Raw genomic sequence first — 26,293 nt, 5'->3', positions numbered from 1 at the left:
CATTCTTCTTAATCTTTAGCATACTGATTGTGGTCATTTCTTATACTATCGGAGGATTGTGACCGCTCTCGAAGTTTCGGTTTTAAAATTCTGCTTTCGAAGCTGATTTCAGGTTGCATAAGGTATGGCATAAATGCACTTAATGCAAGGAGCTGTATGACAAGGAGCCACTCGCACTCTCGTGCACCGCGATGCCTCCTTCGTGCGTTGATGTATGGCAAAAGCTCCTAAAGGATCGGGCATTTCGCAACATTTGTCAGCAAATGTGGGAAGTGATACATATGCACATGTCGCGGCAACTGTGAATTGCAAAGCGTGTGAACGACAATCTCCCACTCTCGGAACTCTCTTTAAAGGCGGATGACACCAAGCGAATGAACCTTGGTGCCGTTTACTTTCACGGCATTCGGCTTTCTTAGCGCCATAGCTTCAATCTGCTTGATAGAGTACACATTGGTGCTACTTATAAAGGATGTAGGCGTCCTTGCTTAAATGCGTTTTCATTACGTTTTTCAACACTAATGCATGCGGTAATTAAGGGTAACACTGTTGAAATTAACGGCCGCGCAACAACAACGGCACAAGAAGAATGACAACACATGCGCACTCTACCAACTGTTTCTTAGATGGAAAAGAGGCACACTTATGATCCTCAGCTCAGCGGAACACAGCCAGTGACAGAGAATGGGCATGAAAACAAGACAGCACACATGTAATCGCAGTACCCTTTTTATCCCGTGCGTATTAAGTACTAGCGGCACTAGCTTCTCATAAATGGGTCTTGAAAACAAATGGAGAATAAAAAAAATGTCAGCAAAAAAGCAGTGTCATACATTAAAAGCAAAAGCAGTCAGAAACCTAAAAAAAAAACAACACAAAAGCAAATGAGAACAAAAACCCCCCACAACAACCAACCAAGCACCCACCATTTAGTGCGCACAATGCTAGACATGAAACGAAGGTTTCTCGAGCGGTACATGCTGTTTCATGCATTTCTGCCTCCACCTTGTTTCAGTCGTTCGTGATGAAGCTCTGAGCGTTGCTGCGTACTAAAAATCCAATTACGAGCTCGTCCCGCGCCAGATAAGACAAGGCAACGTCTTCCTCGGAAAAGGAGAAAGGTACAATAAAATGCGAGAGGCCCGCGCTAGCTTAACAAGCCTTCCACATTTAATATAACAAAACGCTGAACATTCCAAACAAACCAGGCAGAGCAGTTTCTTCGTTTACCTTGGGCATTCGTTTCCTTTGCGAATTGTGTTCGTACTTTTGGGTACAAAGGAAATTTCTGACGTGTATTTGCAGTCGGCCACAGAGGACATGAAAAATCCCGCGCGCTCTACGGACGAAACACTACAAACGCGTCACAATCGCGGTATTTGCCTTCAAATAGCTATTTGGAAAACGCAAACCACCTTTATGAAATTTCTTTCGGTATGCGATACTGCATGCCATTGGAATGATCCAAACGCAACGATTTTCCCGTTGTTAACAGCAGTTTGGAGCCGTCCACAGCTACTATGCATACCGCCATCTTCCCACGGACTACGTTGCCAGGTTCCAACTCCGTTCTTTGTCCAGATTTAGGAGGTGTCTAAATAGCTGGCAACACACACAAACCGTTGGATCATGGCAGCGTTCATGCGTTGTCCACTGGTACGCATGGGTTCAATTGGCAGCTTTTCCTCTAGAGTTGGTTATATTAGCTCTATGCTATATACACAAGATAATTCGAAAGAAGGGCCATAAATGCATCTCTGATGTTGAACTGATGTGCGTTTACCACGCACTGTCAGCCTCTCGGCGGTGTGGAAGTGGCAGCGTGGAATTAGTTAACCACCACATCCGGTGGTGGTTAACTACCTCAATCTGTTGTTGGAAGCAGAATGCAATGGCCTTTTTGCACGGCCACATTCAGTCGAATGTACTGCATGCTTGTGTCCGCCATTTTGCGGTTATTTCCTACATGCCACAGACTCCAAGCACAGAAGTTGACAGGCTGTCACAAATTTAGTCGCAGATTAATGCAAAGGCCGCATTAAGAACTTTAGAAGCGGTATAGTACAGGTTTTTTCTGAGAGCCTGGAACGGATTACCGGATTGGGTACTGTGCTGTTGGCGCTCCTATAATGTTGGTGGCCCCAACATATTTATGGCGGGTTTCTACAAATAAACCGACGTCCGGAGCACTATGTCTGAAGACACCTTTGAGCCGGCATCGGGATATGTCGTTAATCCACACGAATAGACGCACAGACATAGGTGTTACTGTTGGTGGTCTTTCCAAGCGTCTTTTTCAGAGCGAAAGCCCAGCCTCTCCCGTACAAAGCTGAAGGTCACGTGGCTATAAGAGGAGCCCATGTGACTCACCACGCCTCGCCACAGCTGGGAGCGTTGAGCCGACGGCGCTCGCTCACTTCGCAACTATCCAATCACGTGACTCGCCGCGCCTCACAGCAGCCGTGTATGCGGAGCCGGACGCCCTCGCAACTTCTGAAAATCACATGACGCGCCGTTCGCTCTATAAAAGCGTGTGCTCCCCTTCACACAAAGCAATGAATGAGCAACGTGCAGGAACTAGTGCTTCGACGATGTATCGTGGCCGTCGAAGCCAAACCACTGATGTGCAACAGTCTAATCAAAACTAAACCATGTCTAGCATTGCTTAGCAGAGCTTTCGGTCCTCATAGGTGGCAGCCGGGTTGAACCCCAGCTAACTTTTTGTCCTCGTTCTGTGGTTAGTACGGCCGAATTATCATTGTTTGACTGGCGCAAGCTTTGAAAAATGTTCTGCGCTATGAAATGATAAAACTCGCGACAGGTGGCTTTGTGGCAAGGCAGAACCGACGACAGGCACCTCTGTCGCAAGACAGAACCCACAACACAAGTCAGTCATATAACAATACGTTTTTCTGGGCAAGTTGGAAGTAATTCATACTGTGGACCAGCGCAAAACGGATAAGGGACCAAGGAAAGAGAAGACGACACGTCACTTTCATGTGGCAGACTACACGACAGGGCTCTCTGTCCCACGACAAAAGAATCTGCCGGGCACAGAAACTTCCATCGTGTTTTTCGATCGGGGCGGGCTTTGAGAAATATTCTGCGCTATGAAATGTATTCGAGTTCGACGAACGCTTACCGCTGTTGCTTGGGGACAAAACGTACGTGATGCCACCAATCAAGGCGAGCAGTAGGCAACATGCGATGATCGGGAGCAGGAACTTCTTGCGGTCGTCGCCCCTGCTATAAGCAAGGCCGGCAATGACATGCCAAGCAAACCATGAGCATCACTTGGATCACTCAGGGAAGACTAAGTAATTATCAAAGCCATGTTCCTGGAGTTAAAATTTTTTTTCATTGTATTATCTCTGTTGGCGGACACCATAAAACCGGCAAATCGTTTTAAGTAGTTGGCTGGTTAACTAGTTTTTAAAAAGCAAATTTTTAACGATTAGAATTGGGCGTCTATTTCCAACTCTACATTTGTAGCCGGTCTTTAGTGATAGCCAAATTACTTTTCATGATTTAGAAAACGCGGTTGCACAGGGCGCAGTGGCTCGAGAAAAATTTTTTAAAACCCCTCTTAAAATCGCCCGCACGGTGAATAACAAGGTGCGTTCGTACCGCCATCCATACAATAAGGGCCTAACCGCGTTTAGTTCCCTACCACCTGAATTTGTAGTAGTTTGAATGGCTCAGAAAGATAACTCATGACAGAAGCGCCGATTACTTAAGGTGGTTCGGGTGCAACCTCTTCAGGAAGATACGGCGAACGTAATGGAGATTTCTTAGGCGCTTAAAGGCAAAGCAAGCACCATCGTAAGCACGATTTAAGGCTTACCCGGCCTCTGCTTCTGTGCCTGGAATACAAAGAAGCACGACCGCGATCAACAGCAATGCCGGCACTGTGGTGAAATGTGCATTAAACAATTCTATTTTAAGGGACTCCAGTCATGGCCGAACAATTAGGCGAAGCACACTCACATTTGAGAAGAGAATGAGAGGTAAGTTTTTCTTCGTATGCTTGTTATTTCCATAATTTCTCTGCTGGACGGCGTAAAATACGAGACTTCTGCCCGGTCCTATTTCTTTTCTTTCTCGGCAGGAAGTGCCCATAATTGCGGTTCCATTCATTTTTCTTTTTCCCTGGCTGTAAGTTCTAGTTATATCGTACGAGCGTACGAGATCACTACGCACTACTTTTCTAACTATGATAACTTCTTTTCTCGTTTAAGTGTATCTTCTTCTTCGTGAGAAATTCTACACGGGCTTCTGCAGACACTTCCGTCTGGTCAACTTCTGCTATCTTCGGGGCTAGAGAGACACCCCACAAAAATCGAAGGCGACTGGTTAAGCTTTATGACGTCAGTGAAAACCAGGACGCTTAAGTGTGACGTATACCTGACACAGTTGTGGCGTTAGTCCTAAATTAGAAGATAATTGTTCCAGGAATACTTACTAGAGACCACGCTCATCTCCGACATTCCTGAAGAGAGAGCGTGAGACGATTAGGGTCCAGACACTCTTTGCGGCTCACTACCAGCGCGGCTTTCTGAAGTGGTGTGATTACGCCTAGTATACCCTAGTAAGGCCTTGCCATTCGGATATGGGCAACTGTGCAGGTTAGCGGTCAACATGTAAGAGAGGATGCACGTTCATACCTCGCCAAAAATCTGGAGTGGAAAAAATTGGCTCTGGCTTAGCTAAGGTTAAGCATGAATATCTCGAAGCGAAAAGCTCTCGCTGCTTTTCAACCAACTCCCAAGCTACCCCTTCTGGATCGGTGTTTCTGCGCCGTCCGACTGATCTTGTTCTCCTTCCATGACGAGTATTTGCGCCTGTTCTATGCGCAAGCGCGCCTTACATACCCTTCCTTTGCAATGTGTACTGCGCACGGCTGCGGCAAAAGGTCAAACTGTGGCGAGGATGGCCGCCTCTTCTATGGCTGCCGCCGCCGCTTACGCGTTCTCGCAACGCCTTGCGAAGGAACCTTCTCCTCTTGGGACTGCGGCGGCGACCGCGCGGCAGCGGCGAAGGGTAAAATGGTTACGAAGAGGAGAAGTGGCGAAGCACATGCGCAGTAGCGCGCGGCGGCGACGACGGCTGCGGCAGCAGCGGCCACCTGCGCTCCGCGCGACGACGCAAGGTTTCGCGCATGCGCAGCTGTGGCAAATCTGTAGTGTGGCTCACGCGAAGCACGGTGTTTACGAGCCTAATGAAGCTTTTCGCTTCAAAAAACGGGCCTCATTTGCGCACAGAGCGCCCTCGCGTCGTGACTCACACTGTGTACAGCGCACTGAACGAGAGTTGCTGAGCTCTTTCGAGCCGGCTAGCGCAAGCGGTTGGATCAGAAATTTCAGGTTATTTTCACGGTACAAAACGCCGGAAGAGCGCGCAGATAATCTTCTGCGAAATTATGCGAGAAAATCAGGCTAGTTCACACCCCACACCAGCGCCATCTTATAAGCTCCTGTCATAGCGCCACCACACATTAAATATTTTCGAGGAACGGTGAATCTAAGTGCTGTGGTGGAGGAATTAAGGCTGCTGCTGACGTCATCAAGAGGCTTAGGGAGAAAGGTGGGTAGGCAGAGCAGCTACCTTCTTTCTTCTACAATTAGGCAAGGCGTCCTGCGTTTGCTGACAAGAGCAGACAACAGAAAATCTACAGCCTACCTAGAGACTTTCAGTGCAGTGCCCAAAGGGTTGACGAACTGCATTGCTGGGTGATGGCGACAAAGGAGCGATGTGCCCCTTTAAAATGTGTCAAGCTTTCGAACTAATAAAATAATGAACGTTACGCCTCATTTGGCAAACATATTGAGCTCTATTAGCACCATGATTAATAAATTTTCCTCCTAGGACAAAAGGATTACGATGTCTACAGCGATCGGCGTCCTCTGACTCGTTTCCTTCTCTTTGACTACAGTAATACGACCAGATTTAATCCATTCCAGCTGTGTCGGCTTGCTTCAAGGCACACTGAGCACGAATTCAACCAGGCCACTTCTAATAAATGAGCATGCTCTAATGAAAAAAATCTTGCTTTCACTTAAAACGCAGCTTCTAGAACCGTAAAGGGTAAACAAAAAAATAAAACTCGGGCGTCGGCAAAACCAGCCTATTTGGCAAGAGCACTGCTGTACGCAGATAGCTTTTCTTTTGTGAGGATCTCTGAGGCTAGGTCTAGTATTGATTGAATATCATTGAGTCCTCTTTGTTGTTAACGCACCAAGTTTCAATGCAGTGGCCGGAGAGTTGTTAATTTTAATCTTCTCGGCGAAATAACTCTTTCGCTGCATCAGTGTCTTGATTCATTCCTGTAGTGTCCATCTAGTAGCTAATGCGGCAAGTTTGCGTGGTTAAAAGGCATTAGATATGTGTCAGTGATGGCAGATGGTTATCTTTGGGTATGTTTGGAATTTAGCAGTTAACCTTATACCAAAACTGTCCTACCTAGACAAAGGAAATGCTACCATAGATGCTCAGAAACTATAGCACCTGGAATGAGGATTAGTGAAAAAGCTTTGCAACTTACCGGACATCTCTGACATCTGCGCCATCTCAGCTGAGAGTATGAGAAAAAAAAGTACTGCATGAAGTTAATGATAATACATTTTTTTAGAAAACGTCACCATTTCGAAACAGTTTGTCAAATCCGATAAACCAAACTGGATAAGCAGAAGTTGTTTATGAACGCTACTCATTCACATCTGGAAGATTGTATTACCAAAATCAATACAGAGTTGAACCCAGTTGTAACGAAGTTGAAGAGGCCCGGCGATTACTTCGTTATAGCCTGTGTTGAGAGAGCTTCCACGGGAAATCATCATTCTTTCGTTATATTCCTTACTTCGTCATAACGAGATTCAACTTATCTGCCGATCCCTCCTAAGGACCATTAGTTTTCTCCTGTATACTGCCAGAATCATGCTCCGCAGATTTTATATGGCTGGTTTGGTTTGGTTTATGGGGTTTAACGTCCCAAAGCGACTAAGGCTATGAGAGACGCCGTAGTGGAGGGCTCCGGAAATTTCGACCACCTGCGGTTCTTTAACGTGCACACAGGTTTTATATGGCAGTAATAGCGAAAGCAGAATCGCACCTAGTAGTTATTACTGCCACAGGTTTTATATGGCAGTAATAACTACTAGGTGCGATTCTGCTTTTGCTACGCCTCGGAATATTAGACCTTTTATAATTTTCTATCTACATTTCTAAAGCATCTTACGATATTCCACAGTTGCCTGACGATCACCATATCAAACGCGCCCCAATGGTTTTCGAAGGCAACCCTAACTACCTGATGAGGGCGCCGGACAACATCTAAAAGCACGATGTTGCTGCGAATCGGAATCCTGAACCATTCCTCCCAATATTTTCTTTAACAGCACGTTGCAATAATCCACTGCTCCCCCAGTTAAAAGTGATGTCCAAGAAATCTGGATTTCTTGCGACTGGTCAAGAAAAACCTTTTCGCGTTGTCACATTTGAGACTGCTGTGGTTTGTGGGGTGTTTAACGTCCTAAGGCGACTCAGGCTATGAGGGATGCCGTAGTGGAGGGCTCCGGAAATTTCGACCACCTTGGTTTTCTTAACGAGCATCGACATCGCACAGTACGCGCGCCTCTAGAATTTCGCCCCCAGGGAAATTCGACCGCCGCGGCCGGGATCGACCCTGCGACTTTCAGTTCAGCAGCACAGTGCCATAACCACTGAGCCACCGCGGCGGCTTCTTGAGAGGGAGTTAGTTTATTATGTATATACGTAACGTCTTTCATCACTAGTTACTACTAATACTAGTTGTGAAGCGTGAGTATCTTATTGCTTGCGTGTTGCATTAGTGTCTAGGCGTAGGCTCAAAAAGTGACAAAAATCAAACTCAAATCGGACCAATGGGCCACCTTATCTCGTGCGTCTGCTGTCCTAGCATGCTTGTAACCAGATAACGTTTGTGATACAGATTGGAAAGCCCAACAATTTCATGCCGATGGCTCTCTTAACTATTGGCAGCGATACTCACCTATGGTTTTGCCGGTTTAATATGTCAAAGTCCTCAGGTAGTCCACAGCAGGCTAATGCGCTTACGCAAGGCTCACTGGAAGCTTAGATGACACCACTGCATGAAAAAAATAAAAGTAATGGTAATTAGAATGCAAGTCAGTGGATGTTTTCTGTAAGCAATGCCCTGCAGTGCAAACATCGCACCTTGCTCCGATAAAATGCAGGAGACAGTTTCCAAGAGCAACATTCCTCAATGACGGTTGAGGCGTATGAATCCGTAAAAAAAAAAAATCGGAAAAGACATCAAAGCTCCCTCCGCCTTAAGGATATGACGCGATGGCGTAATGGGTTAATTCCCTTATATGCAGAAGGTCATTCTCTGCTTTACATTCATAGATCCCTGCGAGTTCTCATAACTCTCCTGGCGCTGTAGTACAGCGGTTAGTTTAACTGCCACCTGCTACGGTGGGCAGTTTGCTCGCTATAAGGTGGGAACGTTGTGATGACGCTGCGGGGTCCCGTGACCTGACTGGCCCACCTGCAGTCTAGGTTCCTCTCTGTGCGCTACTTGCCAGAGTTATGCTCGTGATGCTTCGCATACAACGACAACACCGACGCCGGAATTCCTGGCAAACGGGCCTTTTCAAGCTATCGCGTAAAGAGAATACTGAAATATGCAACCTTTCCCAAAATGAATTAAATCTCACTTCAGCTAATTACAAGAAGCCCTTGAATTCCCCACAGCACCCCTTGGCACTTCTTGGATCCATTTGCCGTCCCCTTGGTAGCAAACAATGTCACGTCAGCGGGTGTGTGGCCCTCTAATAAAACATCGCAAGGAGCCCCACATGATGCGCTGCAGCCTTCCATTCGGTTACCACCTACCAGGCCAAAGCGCCCGTGGTGATACCGGGCTCGGGTGCGTATTCCTCTAGCATATCTCCTCGAAGCACTGGAGCAACTAACTCCTTCTGGACTCACATTAAGCTCACATTGCTGTATATTGATGAATAGTGTATCTCACAACCGCACGTGTGCGTGGTGAATTGAGAGCGAAGTTCTGCCGACACCGCTTCTCAAAATTGCTTGCAGTAACTGCCTCAACTTGTAAGTCCAGCTTGCGCAAGAGTTATACACCAATATACCAAGTTCAAAGTGTGCGCACCCCAAATCGAACGGTGAGCTGGGAGCGCCGGTGTAACATTCGACGCGCTTTCAGCCTCCAGCGGCGCCTATCAGACAGCCACGGCTAGCATAAATGCGCGATAGCGACATCTCACGTGACTGCCTCCTGGGAGTGTTCTCTAGTCACCAGGATAGTCCAGAGGGTGCTGCTTGAATGCATTTAAAGGATATGGTTTGACAATGCGCGGCCAGGGCTGGTTTATTCCTAAGTAGCACAAATCGTCGCACAATGGGTAACGTATTGGCAAATACTGGTGCTACAAAGGACCAGAGTGAAACCGTCAATTTGCAATATTAGGCCATTCAGGGACGCACGTCAAGTCAGGTTCCTACAAGTATTCTACTCAGGGGTTTAAAATCTCACATTACAGGACTGATAAAACACACCGAGGTAGCAGAAGGCTCTATAAAATTCCAGCTAGTGATTCCTTTAACACTCCAGAAAACAGAGTAGCGTGTTGGCTTTTCACTTCCATTGATGTGCGGGGGCGGCGTCCGCGACCAGTACCAGAGAGGCGGTAAAGCTGAGCCGCTCAGCCTTCACTGAGACCGTTACCTGGGAGAAGTACAGACCGGAACGGTGTTGGCACAGACGCCTGTCTTGTGGGCGGTCCAGCTATCATCTACGGGGACGAATCATCTACAATCAAGTCACATTCCTAAGCGTATTTTACCCTCGAGTATAAAATCTCATATTACAGGACCAATGGAACAGAACGTGGTAGCGCAAGGCTCTATAAAATTCGAGTTAGTGCTTGGTTTAACACTCCCCAAAAGAGGGTACCACGCTAGCTATTCAGTTCCATCGATGTGCGGGAGCGGCGTCCGGGACCAGGACCAGAGACGCGGCAAAGCCGTAGCCGCTAAGCCTACTCTAAAATAGTTACCTGGGAGAAACCGTTACGTCGGAGAAGTCGAGACCGGGGTGGTGTTGGCACAGGCGCCGGTCTAGTGGACGGTCCAACTATCAACTACATAGACCCATCATCTTCCGTCAAGTCGCGTTCCTGCACGTATTCTACTCTAGGGTTTAAAATCTCATATTACAGGACTGATCGAGCAGTACGAGGTAGCGGAGGGCTGAAGAAAATTCGAGTTAACGCTTGGTTTAACGCACCCGAAAATAGGGTAGCGTGCTAGTTGTTCACTTCCATCGATTTGCGGGGGCGGCGTCCGGGACCAGGACCACAGGAGCGGTAAAGCTGTAGCCGCTAAGCCTTCTCTGAGATCGTTACCTGGGAGAAGTCGAGACCGGGGTGGTGCTGGCACAGGCGCCTGTCCAGTGGACGGTCCAAGGATGGGCAGAAGTGGAGGGGCAAGGCAGGTAGACCTGGGCCAAGCAAGGGCGCACCTGGCTCGTGAAAAGACCGACGGGTAGTCTTAGCAGGATCAGGCGAGAGAGCAACCGGACAGCTCGAGTGCTGGGGTTCGAAAGAGCAACGGCAGGGGCAGGCTCACGAGCTGCTTCTTCTTCTTCTTCTTCTTCTTCTTCTCATCAGTAAACATGGCACATACCCACGCGGGGGGATTGGCCAAGGTACGGTGGCGAATGCCAAGGAGGTATATGTGCGGAAAAAGAAACTAAGTAGAATAGTAGAATGACTGAAATTCGAAAATATATTAATTATTTAAATTTTTAAATAAATTAGGTTAGATATACCAAGAATAAAATAAAATACGCTTTTTGGATATGCCGTGGAATTTTATATGCAGTTAACAGGGTAAGCAGCCAATTGCAATAATATGTAATCGTAACAGAGGATTTTGAAGAGTACAAAAAAACGAGAAACAAACTAAATTCTGACCTATGAAAGGCCAAGTTACAGTACTTTACAGCGAAATTTTCTGATGCTGCGCATACCCATGACACAGCGAAGATATGGGAGGCTTTCAGAACACTTAGCTCTCCAAATCCACAACGTACCATAGTTTCCGTCAACGTTAATGGTTCCGAATATAGCGGCACTGATTTGGCAGATACGTTTAACTCTAACTTCCTTTCCTCGGGTGACTTCCCTTTCCGCGGGAGCAGCAACGCTGGATTTCTGTGCTATATGCAACATGCCTTGAGTTCGTCAATATATCTGGAACCTTGTGATGCTGGCGAGGTACTGAAGGTAATCGCATCCTTTAAATCAAATCATTCATTTGGCTACGACAACATAAATGTTAGGCCATTTAAGGCTGCTTCACGAGCTCTTTGTGGCCCATTAGCACATATATGCAATCTCATGCTTGTAATTGGTGTTTTTCCAGAAGATGTGAAAAAAAGCACGAGTCATCGTTCTTCATAAAGGTGGACCAAGAAATGATTTCAATAATTACCGCCCCATCTCACTTCTCCCTGTTTTCTCTAAGGTGGCTTAGCAAGTTATTTTCACCAGACTATCAAATTTCTTTTTCAAACATAACATAATTACTGACAAGCAGTACGGTTTTCAAAAACACAAATCAACCGAAGACGCGCTTCTGTCGATCAAAGATACCATCGCGAAGAGCTTATTGGAACAGAAATTAACCGCAGGCATTTTTTTGGACTTTAGAAAGGCTTTCGATTCAGTTAAGCACGATATCCTGCCGGAAAAAAATTGAAATTTATGGTATTAGAGGTACACCACTACAACTTATTAGAGCATACCTGCACAACCGCCCTCAATTTACAGAAATTAATGGTGCGCGCTCATCTTCGGGAATGATGAAGTACGGAGTTCCACAAGGCTCTATACTAGGTCCGCTCCTCTTTTTGTTATATATTAATGATTTCGTTAACATTCCACTGACACAAGAGGTTGCATTATATGCGGACGATACTAATGTATTCTTTTCTGACGAAAATTCTGAACACCTAGAAACAAAATGCAATAACTGGGTAGTAGAACTGGGGCAATGGTTAAACACTAATCAGCTACAGCTAAATGTGTTAAAAAGTAAGTACGTATTGTTTCGCGCGCGAAACAAACCAATTCAGCATAGTTTCAACCTTAGCTTTGCAGGCTATACCTTAGAAAGGGGAGAATCCAAAAAATTTCTCGGCGTCATTTTCCATGAGCATCTATGCTGGAATGCCCACACAGCAAACTTAAAAACAAGTCTTTCAAGGTCCCTAGGCATCATCAACAAATATAGAAATCTTTTACCCGCCTGGCTTAAAACAATGCTGTATTATTCCCTAATAGAATCTCGACTAAAGTATTGTTTGCTAGTCTGGTGTACCACCTCAAAACAAAATCTTACCTCATTGTTCACTGTACAAAAAAAGGCAATTAGAGCCATTTATTGTTTAGGAACACAAGACCACACATTGCCTTATTTTCTTAAATCCAAAATACTTCGTTTAGAAGACATTGTTTTGCTTCAAACTGCTGTGTATGTTTGCAAAAAGACAAAACTGTATCTGAATTCTTTCAATACAACATTCATTAAACATGACCCACACTCCCTCAGATATACACGATACGTCACTCCTCGCATTAGAACTAATTTTGGTATGCAGATGACCTCGTACGCTGTTTCGGTCTTAATTAATAAACTCCCATTCATTTATACCTTGTCTCAGGATTTCAAAACTGCTCGTTCATTTAAAAGTGTTATTAAACTTTACCTTCTTTCAACTGTTTGTATTTAACGCTGTTTTCTTATTCCCTGTTTGTTCGATGCGTTATGTTTAAGGCCTTGTCCGCTGTGTAGTGTTTTATGCAATGCGTGCCTCATGCTTCAGTGGATGCATTCATTTCCTTTTTTTTTGTGTTGATGTTTCTTTTTAAACATTGCCCCACAGTGTTGCTGCTGTAAACTTATATCTGTACGTATGTTTTTTTTTTCTTTTTTTTGGCTTGGGGCCCGGAGCCCCGTCAGGTAGAATTTATCTGCCTTTAGCTCCGCGCTCCAGTATTCTTGATAATCCGAAATAAAATTCAATTCAATTCAATTCAAGGTAGCCGCAAATAGCGCTTAACGAGAATCCCGTGGCGCTCGCACCATACGAGAGCAGAACTGTTCCTAGCGAGGGAGTCCTAACCTCGAAAGAGGGACCTCCAAATACTGTTTTCTCTGAAATGCGAACCGCCGGCAAGAGAGGAGAAAATGGTCTATTGTTTCAACTTCTCTCCATGAGTTACAAAGGTTTGTCGTGGCGAACCCGCATCTGCATAAGTACAAGTTGAGGTGGAGGATTCTGCATTGCAAAAGCGTCATGGACACTTCACACAGCTTTGACTTAAACGATCGCACATTCCATGGGAACTTTAAATGTTGAAAATCCGCGGTATTCAGCAACGGATCATCCTAGCTGGCTGATATATGTTGCAACCGCTGGAAACGGGAGCTCTCCAACAGAATGAGGTGAGGTACGAGATAGATTACAGCGGCTGTGAGAGCTGACCTTGCCAATAAATTAGCTACCTCGTTGAAATAGATACCCGAATGACCAGGTACCCAGACAAAGTGGACTTCTCTTAGTGTGCGCGAAACAAAAAACGTAAGGGAACGCTTCAATAGAGAGATGCTGGAAATTTGGAGAGAGACTAAAACTGAAAGGCAGTCTTCAAGGAAAAGTACCCGTGCTACATGCCTCGGAATTTTTAGAAACAGCCAAACTAACAACCAAAAACTCTGCAAAGAATACAGGAGTATAATAAGGAATACGATGGAATAGCTGAAAGCCATATCCTGTGAATATATCCCAATCGCCGCCTTCTCACAGCTCCCGGAAGCATCAGTGTAGAGAACAGCATGATGAGGAAAATGCTAAAAGTGTTCAGCAAGGAGAGCATTTAGGATATTTGCTGCCATGTGTTTTGCATGGGACGGAAAGATATGGTCGTAATAGAAGACGGGGTCAGCCTGCGTGACAGCAACTCATTGCAAGGAGGTCAGATCGGCCTGAAACGGGGTTAACCGGTTCTGCGTGAACCTAACTTGCGGAAGCTGATAACGTGGCCAATGATTAGAGAAAAACAGGTGTGTGTGTGTGTGGGGGGGGGGGGGGGGGTAGAAAAATGGGAATATTAACACCGGGGGCCGGGTCAAAGGACATGAGGAAAAAACGCACCGTGAGTAGTTGCAAGCGGCAGTATAGATCGGGAATACGGGCTTCCAGATAAAGGAGAGCATTTGAAGATGATTTTGGGAGCCCGAGGCATAGCCGTAGAGCACGCCTTTCCAGTAAGGCTAAGAGTTGCAGCTTGTAGTTTGCGCTACCAGAGAACAAGAGGCAATCGAATTCCAGAATTGGGCTCATATAAGCCTTATAGAGAAACGGTAAGGTGTCGCGACGCATGCCAAAATTTTTATTGCCTAAAAATCGAACCTCGTCTTCGTTGTTCCCGGCCACGAGATCTGGCTCGTAAATTTAGATATCCGTTATCTTGGAAGCGGCTATGCTGAAGAAGCATTGCAGATGATGATGTCGGTTGAGCCATAATTAATCAGCCGACGGAACAGAGGCTGCTATGCATAGATGAGAAGGCGAAAACTTATTTTAGGCGTGATATCTTACTCATCATGTTTCGAAATTTTGTGGGGTCTGCTGGATGGATGGATGGATGGATAGGAGAGCCCCCTTTGAAACGGGGTGGTGGCAATTCCCACCATGCTCACCTTTTCTTTCTTTATTATTTTTTGTTTACTGTGTTGGCAATTCTCATTAAGAATCGCCATCATCTTTACCTACGGTTTCCTACAATTCTAACCTTACGCCACATCTCTGCTTTTCAGCCACCAATCCTCCAACCGCTTTTTGCTAACTTCCACTGCAGATTTATTTACATGACCATTATTAACTTTAAGCCCTAGGTCCACAGGAAGAGTGACTGCGCCTGGATCCTGCGCCTGCCAATCTGAATCACAGCGCCATCTGTGACAGCAACTACTCATCATGTTTCGAGATTTCATGGGGTCTGCCACGACCCTGAGGTCACAGCGCCATCTTTGGCAGCTACTGGCAGCGACATTGGTCATGTCGTGTGCGGATCGAAATTTCACTCTTGGAGGAAGAGAATCCCGACGTCCCGTGCGCGGGCGAAGTGCATCACAGCCCCCTGCTTGTCCAGCGACCGAAATCCCTGAATGTTCAGGGAGAGGAGATGCACCGCCGGCTTTGCAAGACTATTTTCAGAGCCATACCATGCCTAATACGCCTGTTCTCGTCCGATCACGGAACAAGCCTGCAGGCAAAGCATTTATTCTATTTTTCTCGCCGCAACTAGCGCCCCATGTTTTGATCATGGATGTTGACAGCGCAAGCAGGAGCGCTAGCTTCGACAGCGTTCTACCTCAAGTATGAAACAGAGTACAATGTGACCGGAAGTGTGTACCGCCGATAGGGGCAGCAAGCGTTCCGCAGGCTGCCTATACCGATAATGTTTGCGTTTCTTTCCCCCTTGTCCTTTTCTGACTGTCCCTTCACCTCTTTCATTTCATTCCTCCAGTCTGTCTTCTATCCCTTTATTTCCGCTGCCCAAGCTCCAGTGCCTCCCATAGCGATGGCAGATGCAGGTTCTAGCAAAAATCTTTTCTTGCGAAAGCAATACTACTTGCACTTTGCAGGCTGACCACCATCGTGCCGCGGCGGTGACCACCACTGACCTTCATTTGACCTTGATTGCATTACATTGGATTAGATTGGATTGGACCGGATTGGACTGGACTGGACTGGATTGGATTGGATTGGATTGGATTAGATTAGATTGGATTAGATTACATTGGATTGGATTGGATTGTATGTGATTGGATTTGTTTGTATTGGTTTGGATTGGATTGGATTGTATAACCGATGCATCCCCACAAGTCTAACCACAAGCACCACCACCAGCTAAACTACCAGCTGTACCATGGCGTAGGTACGGATATTGCTTTCGTAATTACCGGGCTTAACCAAGCTAAGCCACAGCGAATTTTTTCCTTCCTTTTATTATTATTTTGATAAAGCCACTACTACTACTATGCAGCAGCGGCACAAGCGGCGAAAATTGCCGCCTCAGTCAACATTTAAAGACTACAGCTTTGATATATGCCTGTTTTTCTTATTTACCCGATTCATTCTGAGCAGGTGGAAGCTTTCGTATCGCTCACTGTCCGAGTACATCCATTTCCGGCCGCGCAGACAAGTGTGATCTGTTGAGCAGATGAAATGCATCACTCGCCGCCACGATGCTTCTTCCGGAGGTGTGAACCATGATTTGTTGCTTCATCTGGCCAATTAGAGAGCCGTTTCATGACATCATGCCGTCGATAGCAATGCCTGAGTAGGGGAGAGTCTGCTAAGCTTACAGCAATACGACGACGGCCAGGACCGCTGCACCCGTCCCCTTCGACTGCGAGAGTACTTTCGGGTTTTGATTAGCTGGCTTTCGCTGTGCATTCGCTGATGCAAAGAACGCCCACTTATGTGTTGACATGTTTGCACTTGGCTGCAATAGCGGCGTCCTGCAAAATGCAGGTCTCGGTTTTCCGTTCTCGTAAAGATGGAACTCGCCTTAAAGTGTGTCAAAAGGTCCTTTCAATTAGCGACCGTACTCTCCTGACAGTGGTTACGTCAGTCGAAGTATATCTGCTAAAACATGCTGCAAAGTGTTACGAGTACAACCTCCCCACTTGGAATGCTTGCATCATGTTGAATTTGAATGTGCTCAGCACAAAGTGGGTGTAACAGTACATCTCCTAAACATCGTTGCAATAAGTATACGACCATTCAGCAAACAAAAAAGATCTGTCAGTAGCAACTCGCGCAAACTGAGAAAGCTCGCGAGGCTGGCAGCTGAGATGGGAAATCTGAAAGGTGATCTGGGTTCCAACAGGCGACCTTCAATTGATCGAAGGAGGGCCCATCCCGCGCGGGTTGGACGATCCTTCAAACTGTCATCACAGTGCTGCAATGCAAATCTGTTCAGCTGCTGATAACCTTTGGCAAAAGAACACCGAGAGCGTCAGCTCGTTAGTAGCTGACACTCAAGAAGCATAGGTTATCGGTCCAATATTGGAAATGGATGGTTTCACTTTCGTACTTTGTAGAACCGGCCATTGCAAATACATTTCAAATACTGAGCCCATTACCTGGGTGCTTTAGTACGACCCAATCTTGCTGCACAAACGTGCGTCTGACAAAGAAACCAAGCATATTCGGCGCTGATTGTGTGTCTGTGTTTCTCTTTAATATGTTATTTGAAGTTTTATTGTGAGCATTCAAGTAGACGAATGCCCCAGTGCTTATTCGAGATGAGCAACCTGCTTATCATCTTTGACATTCTTTATGATAAATATAAAAAAATATCGACCACAAGGTCACCTCTCCTTATTACAACGCGTGTACAATTCGCAAACCGACTACACACTCTTCAAAATATGCGATCCCACGATACACGGGGCAGATAGCTGTATCCATATATGTTATCGCCTATATAGTCTTTTATTGATCTGGAGCTCTTGCACCCATCTGGAAGCTTGTAACACAGTGTCCGCCCGAGTGTTTTCAATACATCCTCTAATATCAATATTTTAATTTGATTTCATGTATTGGGGTTTAACGTCCCAAAGGGACTCAGGCTATGAGAGACGCCGTAGTGAAGGGCTTCGGAACTTTCGACCGCCTGGGGTTCTTTAACGTGCACTGACATCGCACAGTACACGCACCTCTAGAATTTTCCATCCATCGAAATTCAGCCGCCGCGGCAGGGATCGAACCCGCGTCTTTCGGGCCAGCAGCCGAGCACCGTAACCACTGAGCCACCGCAGCGGGTAAAATAATATCAATAGTGTTTCTCCTGAACTTGAAAGTTACAGTTAAATGCAGTTACAGGATGAGAAGACTGTTGCTAGCGCCACGAAAGGAGCGGTAACTAATGTAGTCTAGTCTCTATATATATGGTCCGGAATGTGGGAAAAAGTATAAAGGGACTTGCCGCCAAACATTCCGAGTCATTTAAAGATGGCGCGCCTCAAATATGCATCGAAATCAAGCGCCCATACCAGGCACGTCATTTTCAGCGCCAGAAATTAGCACCTGAAAAGGGCTTCAGTACAAGTGCTGCCCCTTGTCGCCGCCACCTCCTTAAGAGTCAGACTAACTGTCCGCGCCTCCCGCCGCTGTTATATCAACAGTAATATCAGACTTTTTTCCGCTCATGAGCCATTGCCCTCACTTATACGCCAGCCACTCGTGAGATAAGCCATGACGATATCTTGTCACGAAACTTATTCTTGTTATTCTTGTCACGCATCTTCGTCCATTGTTTCATCTAGAGCTAGCCGCTAAGGTTGCCAGATAGCATACAGTAGCCTGTGCCCGCCGTAACATCTGCAGTAAGATATTCATTAAGATTTAATATTATATAACGACTACCAGCGTACCTGACCTGCAAAATTTTTGTGGAATTTGATGTTGAAATATAACAGGGTGACTTGCACAGGGAAATTGCGGAGATTGCTGCTTGCGGAAAAGGAAACAGGATCGCTCAGATTTACGGCATAACCAGCTACAGCACTTCACTTCAGTGTACGCATCATGCCTGCTGTCACAAGACTTGATACAAAAGCCACAGCTCATAACACGTTCCTCGGTTGATTCAGCTTATCTGTCTGCTGTCCCTGAGTCGGGAGTACAGGACGTGTTGCAGATCGTGCCCGCGGCACAGCCACCAGGAACAGGTGGTATCAAGATTGGCAATTTAGTGAGAAACTTTGAGAGTTTAAAAGAATTATTGGTTTATAACATCAAAGAAACGCTCATTAGTGTTGAAATCCGGACCATCATGAAAACGATTATAGTAAGACTAATATACAGAAATGGATTTGGAAGGGTTTATGGCAACTATACACTCATCAAGCTGCCGCGGTGGCTCAGGGGCTATGGTGCTCGGCTGCTGACCCGAAGACTCGGGTTCTATCTCAACTGTGGCGGTCGAATTTCGATGGAGGCGAAATTCTAAAGCCCGTGTACTGCTCAATGACCGTGCTCGTTAAAGGACCCGAGGTGGTCGAAGTAACGGAGCCCTTCACTACGGCGCCCCTCATAGCCTCAGTCCCTTTGGGACGTTAAAACTCATAAGCAAAAAAACATACACTGATCGCAATACTGAAATCTCTAGCAAGCATTTTAAAAAACAGACCATTTGTTCAGGACGTCGTTCTGCAGGAAACACAAATGTTAATCACGATTCAGTACGGATTTTGTAAAGGCGACAGTATAAAAAATCTTCTCGGGCCTTAACGCTTTGGTATCCAATAAAATAAAAAATTTTAACTTACTACTTTGTCGGCCTAGAGACAGCCTTTCATACCTACAATAAACCACTAGATATTATTGCGCAAACTAGATAACTATATTGGTCAATGTACAGTTTCTATGCTGGCTTGTGCTTTGGCCTGTGTAGGCGTCAGTAGTTCCGTAAGACAGTGGGTATTTTGCTAATTTTTCTGGCATTAGTAGAGACTTGGTTGAAGCAGTTTAATGACGTTAACTAAAGTCGGCATAAAAATTTATTCTGCACTAGGATATTTTAATGATGACTGTATAATTTGGTATTAAAATGAGTTTGAAAAGTTAGATTTGGTATTTGCAATCTGTAGCAATTTAACTTGTGCGCTCGTATGATAGCGAAACCATTTTTAATGAAGAAATTAGTTTTATGTAAGGCTTATGGGCATCTAAGGAGGTATTAGGATACTGCTACTTCAACCTTTTAGACTGGTTTTCGTTTATGGGGTTTAACGTGCCAGAGCAACTCAGAATGTGAGGGACGCCGTAGTGAAGGGCTGCGGAAATTTCGACATTTGGGGTTCTTTTACGTGTCCTGACATCGCACAGTACACGGGCCTCTAGAATGTTGCCTCCATCAAAATTCTACCGTCACGGCCGAGCACCATAACCACTGAGCCACCACGGTGACCGAACCTTTCAGATTCTCCCTTCTAGGTATGAGCAGTTCTGCTATAGGATGAGAAGGTATCTTAACCATTATTTCCGAGTGATGAGCATGTTTTCGTGGGTATAAATATACTGCATTCCAAGGATTCCGTTTGGTTGCATCTTTCATCTTCCTTTAGCGCTGCTCTTCGAAAGTTGGTGCACTTATTCTACAGAACTGTCACCGCGTGATCAATAATTCTGGCCTGTGCTTCCGGAATGATGCGATCTGGTCGGAAACGGTTTTGCGGAAAGACTGCGTCGCTATTACGATTCGCTTTCCTTCACTTCTTAATTTCCGTTAACACAGCGGCATGATTTTTATTCAGCTGTGATGTTTTCCGTCACAATCATCGGCAAAATAATATTTTAGGTTTAATGGTTAGCCTGCACAAGAATGACGTCCATAAATTTGGCACTGAGCGCTGCACTGTCCCAGAGCAAACAGTGTCCACACAGAGGATTTTCACATTGCAATGGCCTTAAACGTCGAGCCCTATCTGTTCAATCAGAGGCTTCGTGGATAATCAAACATACACAACACTTTTAGAAATGTGGGAAAATCTTTATGCCTTTTGAGCTACGGCGACTAGTTTAGATTTCGCAAACCTTCGAAGTGCATTCCCTCCTCCCTGCCAAGAGGTGTTGTGCTTACTTGGCTCGTAGTTCCTCCACCCTCAGCCGACACCAAATGTGACCATAATTTCCCATAGCTTTGGCAGAGTTACCTCTTATCCCTCTATCTTCTTCCCTGAACAAGAATCCAAAACGGCGCCGAAACATGTCGCAGCGCTTAACGACTGGTTTAATCGCACCTAAACCTGCGTCCTACTCTCTTAGACAAGGACGCTTTCCTTGAGTTTAAAATCACTGACCGAAAGTAAGGCCGTTTACTAAAAGCGTATCACATATTGAACCGCGTGTTAAAACTATAATACGCGCCATTTCCGGCACATAGTAACAACATTTTATTTTCGTAATAAAGAAGCTAATAGTGTTAGCAACAAGATTGAAGGTGTTTAACGCTTTTACATCGCCCGTACGGCAGGCAATGGTATCCGACACTATACGTGGCACTTCAAAACTTCCAGTAACATTTCTCCATGCATAAATTCAATTGTGTAGTGCATAAAAACTTAAAAATAAAATCAACAGTTCACCAGAGCGACAGGAACATCTTGGTGGGCATGGAAAAAGAATACAAAGAGATTAAGAGCACATATAAACCAGTCCCCAGACGCAAACAGTCTTTTTGGCTTCACGACAGCCAAGGGAAAAAAGATGAGCTTGATAGAGAAAGTTGTTTAAAAGGTTGCAGCAGCTAATCGCCGGTAGTTAGTTATTTAGGCAAGTTAGGAGGCAAGGGACCAGGTTCGAATAGTCCACACGCCAATCTTGGTCTGATTGGTGCAAACGTGCAGCGCGGTCTGTGTTCATTGACTCGTCGACTGCAATTCGGGCCTGCTTCAGCAAACGCCTTTTGTGTGAGCTCATCACGCAGCTCCTTCGTGATCGCGGGCACGATGTTGTCTGCAGCCAAAGACTTCTGGATGGCGGCTGTGGCGAACATTTCCGCTTGGGTGTGCTGCGCGCTTGTCAAGAGTTCGTCGCCCTCTCTTTCATCTCGACCGTCGACAGTTGTCCGTGGAGACGACAGTGAGATCGTGATAGGCCTTTGATTAATGAACGGGAGACCTATACAGCCGTTATGAGTCATCGCATGGGCATACTGAATCACAAATGGAATCTCAAGCACAATGTTCAGGCCGTGATGTGTAACATCGCATGAACTGCCGATTTCCGAGTCCCACTGCAGAGATGTTATCAGAGGACTTTCGGATGTCAGCTGAACTTGCACCACCTGCGAAGAAAGCGGGTCCGTCAGATAACTTACAACACGTCTCGGTTCTTCAGTCCGGTCTCACCTACATTGCATTCTTGCAGCATTTGCACGCAGACATTGCCGGCTGGGTAGTTACTTGTAAAGCTGCCTTACACAGCTGCTACTACGAAAACAGATAACTTTCAAGCGGCGGCATAGTAACACCGCATGGCTGCGCTGCTAATTCATATCTTTGAGATAATACTGGTTCGTTCTAAAATATGGCGTAGATACGCAATTTTTTTAAATTTTACAGCGTCTAAGCAGCTGTTCTTCGCACATAATTTTTATTCGTCCACTGGTCCTTTAAGAAAACTTGAATCAGTATGTTTGCTGAAAACAAACTTTATTCTGTTGTATTAGGAATCTCCACTTTATACGTTAAATACGGGCTCCAAAAGCTGCGTCCCCTTCCCATCTGTCAAGTTCTAACAACAAAGGCACTTCAGATGAAGTCAATGTTACAGTTGATTATTACACTAGCCTGCTCTTCCTAGCCCAGATAAAATCCCTTACCGCTTTAATTTTCTATAGCTCAAGTGTTTTGGATAGTCTTGTACATATCGGATATTATTACCTCGTACGCTACAAAGTCAAATATAAAATAAAGAACTGCAGATAAGAAAACTGTTTCCCTTCGCAGATTTCAAATATAAAGTTACGCATCATGGAACAGCCAAACGTACCGCTGATCGAAGTGTCATTTTTTCCTTGGAGACGACACGCAGCGGTCCGTTTCGTCGAAAGCTGCTTAGACCAGCCACCGTGTAAGGCTGTGAGCATGCGCCCTCATTTTTAGGCTCCATTCGGGAAGTGTACAAGGATGGGATATCGTGGAGTTTTGCATCCAGCACCTTTTCCAGGCGGCTTTCGAGTGCTGCCAGAACGTTGTTGATTCTTTCAAGAAATACGCGCGCTGAAAGTATACGAGTGTGGATAAAGAAATCATCACAAAGGATTAAGGCGGATTAGCCACTTTTTGGCAAACAAATAAAATCTGTAAAAAGAAATATCAAAAGACGATTAGTTTAATTGGTAGTCCAAAATTGATCTCGGCTTTGGAGTGAACCCGGAGTGCCACCAGACCACCATGGGTAAAGCGTTTGGTTGCGTTTGTTCAACTTTCACAGGGTTCTGTTCATTACCGGTGAGGCGAACCTCACGCAAGACTCCAACCATTTCTGCGCATTTTTTTACCCTCCATTTTGTCAGTGCTTCTTGATGCTGGCGGTCCTGAATGTTTGGTTACTGATGATTTACTGCCCAAGAGAAAACTCTACATACGATGCTTGAAAACTGCCATTCAATATACAGTCTTTACGCTTAGCTAAACTGTGAACTATTTTCAGCATGGTAAAAAAAGGGTGCTTTTCTCTCATTGCTTGTCATTTCAAATCTTCCCAACATGTGCACACTGTGATATAAGAGTTGTTCTTCTCTGTGCAGCAAAAAATTAATCGCTTAGCGAGCATTTTATGTAGCGTTTTGTAAAGTGTAAAGTGTTGTCACACTTTACAATAACCGCTTTATCAATGCACTGAAACGTTATAATTTCGATTCAGGTGTGTCTTGTCCATCCGCTATACCGATCTACTACTCTGTGTAACAAATCCTTTTGAGAGATTTCAAAAAATCTGCGCGTAATCATAAATTATCAAGCACTCGAAGGGCTTCTCCTTGGGAAAAACCACACTCTCAAGAAAAAATTTTATTGCTGTCGCAGTAAGAGGTGCACCGTCCTGAAAAAGCACCGGGACTCTTATTAAATTATGGCTACTGATTGGCGAAGTTAGCGATCGACACTCGAAACTGCATGCACGTTCTACGTGTGCTCGTGAGTACGAGTAACACAATTCTGCCCTTATCCGCCAGTGTCTCACATCGTCCAGCGCCCTGTTTGCACATCTCTGCACGCCGAACAATTTCAAAAATTATCTCACGTGTTGCTATTGCTACAGGGCACCTCGATGATTTTCTGCCATCTAACATTAGACACTGTATCCCCGAAAACTTCTTTATCTCATCCGCCCACCTTTCTGCCGTCCCCTGCTGCATTTGCCTTCTCTTGGAATCCACTCCGTTACCCTTAAGGACCAGCGGTTATCTTGCCTTCGCATTAGGTGCCCTGCCCAAGCCCATTTCTTCCTCTTGATTTCAACTAGGATATCATTAACCCGCGTTTGTTCCCTCACCCACTCCGCCCTCTTCCGGTCTCTTAACGTTACACCTATCATTTTTCTTTCCATAGCTCACTGCCCTGTACTTAACTTTAACTGAACCCTCTTTGTTAGCCTCCACGTTTCTGCCCCATAGGTGAGTACCGATAGGATACAGCTGTTGTATTCTTTTCTTTTGAGGGATATTGGCAAACTGCCATTCATGATCTGAGAGAACCGACCATATGCGCTCCACCCCATTCTTATTTTTCTAGTTATTTCCCTCTCATGATCCGGATCAGCGGTCAGTACCTGCCCTAAGAAGACATATTCTCTTACTACTTCCAGCACCTCGCTACCAACTGCGAACTGCTGTCCCCTTGCTGGCAAAGGGCAGAGTTATTTGGATAGACATGGGAGAAGCCTTTGCCCTGCAGTGGGTGTAGTCAGGCTGATAATGATGATGATGATGAACATTAGACAGGGGACACTGTTAAACTGTGGGACTGTAACGACATCCAGTAGCGACCGCCCTGCTCCCGCCTTCCTGGATAGAGAGAATTGTGTATTAGGCTCGCATCGTACTGAAAGAAATCTGTATTGCTCGCTTTCACAATTCTCGAGGGTATTGTTTACGGGGCAAAAGAAACAAATAAACCTTTCATGTTCACTGTATTTTCACGGACGTACAGCTCTGCTCGTTCGACGTCGTTATGTTTACACGGATGTGTATTTCTACAAACAAGTGTATTTATACAAAGGTATGCATTTCAGCAGTATAGTCGGCTTCATTCAAAAATGGTAACTAGTATTTTCCCTTCACCCTTCCACTGAATACACCACCTGAAGCAGAAGAGTTAGTTCAAATTAGGACTTTACGTGCTAAGCGATACCAGCGTTTTATATTTGGAACTTATTCCAAGACTACCATAAGAAACTCGTTTCGATTATGAAAGCGTATTAACGTACCAGTCAAGTCGGACTTTTCAGCGGCCATCGGATGATTCTAGATGACTACAGTCTGCGCAAAAAAAACGCCAATAGAAAAGCGAAAGAACAAGGTATAAATGCGTAATTAACTTAGTACCAAACCCTTGCCAATTCCATTGGCTCTTTTATGCATTACATTAAAAAGAGCTCCGCCTGACGTGAACTGAGTTCCTAAATGACACAGGTTGGCACTCGGTCAACGAAGTTGACTTACAGGCAAAGCAAAGCATGCATCTATGCCTCGAAGTAAGGAAAAAGAATATGCGCTGCGGGTGCTTTGCTTTTTGGTCAAAACTGCGCAACTTAGTAGGTGATAGAAAAAGGCCCTTTGGGGACCTGCCACTTACAACAGCAGCTGGGCACGATGGCAGAATCTGGAAGCTAGCGGACAAAAGTGAGCGGCAGTTATATATGTACGGTGGGAGAAAGAGGGGTGTTCCGACAGGCCGCGGTGCGGCGAGAGAGTGACCACTTATACTGCGTTTCATGCGTCAGGTGCAACGCTGTGAAAGGTACGAAGATAGTCCGCTTGAACAAATAAAGCGACGCGTGTTACTCCGCGCTTGTTTTGTGGCCGAGGGGTCCAATGCAAGACAAAGCGAAAGCGTGTCGTCAGTGATAAGCGCTCATTTGATCAAGACCATGACAAATTAGTCATGGAATAAACCTGCAGGAAAACCGTTTATTACGTTTTGCTGACCACAAGTAACGCACTAGTTTTTGGTCGCGAATCTAGGCAGCGCAAACACGAGCACTATCTTGGACAGCGTTGCACCTCATGTATGAAACAGAGTACAATGTGACCGGGAGTCAGTACTGCCGATAGGGTCACGACAAGCGTTCAGCAGGATCTCTCTACCGATCATGCTAGCGCTGCTACGGAGCAGGGGCGCAAGCGGTGAAAATTGCGGCCTCAGTAAACATTCAAAACTCCAGCCTTGATATGCCTGTTTTGTTTATTTCACCGGTTCATTCTTAGAAGGTAGAACCTTTCATACCGCTCAATGTCAACATACTTCCATTTTCCATCATGGAGACGAATGACGCCTGCTGAGCAGATAAAGTGCGTCGCTCGTCGCCTCGATGCCTCTATACAAGCTCTGGACGTGAAAACCGTGATTTGTTTCTTTATCTGGCCAATTAGAGAGTCGTCTCACGACATCACGCCGCCGA

General features: G+C 45.6%; 2 protein-coding genes across 2 annotated transcripts in view; both read right to left on the bottom strand.

The window, feature by feature from the left end:
• Positions 1-26,293, bottom strand: part of LOC149331763 (membrane metallo-endopeptidase-like 1) — a 607,819-nt gene that overhangs the window by 380,181 nt on the left and 201,345 nt on the right. The gene's annotated exons all lie outside the window — the stretch shown is intronic.
• Positions 19,833-25,585, bottom strand: LOC149331770 (uncharacterized). Its single transcript, XM_089556866.1, has 4 exons — positions 25,468-25,585; positions 25,100-25,151; positions 22,661-22,890; positions 19,833-21,953 (listed from the first exon to the last, which is right to left on the bottom strand). The coding sequence occupies exons 2-4, from the start codon at positions 25,125-25,127 to the stop codon at positions 21,432-21,434; spliced, it is 780 nt and encodes a 259-aa protein (XP_089412992.1). The 5' UTR covers positions 25,128-25,151; positions 25,468-25,585; the 3' UTR covers positions 19,833-21,431.

Source organism: Amblyomma mixtum, chromosome 8 (assembly GCF_055824585.1).
Source record: "Amblyomma mixtum isolate Tamu chromosome 8, ASM5582458v1, whole genome shotgun sequence".
Classification (NCBI taxonomy): Eukaryota; Metazoa; Arthropoda; class Arachnida; order Ixodida; family Ixodidae; genus Amblyomma; species Amblyomma mixtum.
Note: the sequence above shows the minus strand (reverse complement) of the source record. Positions and strands in the feature narration are given on the sequence as shown.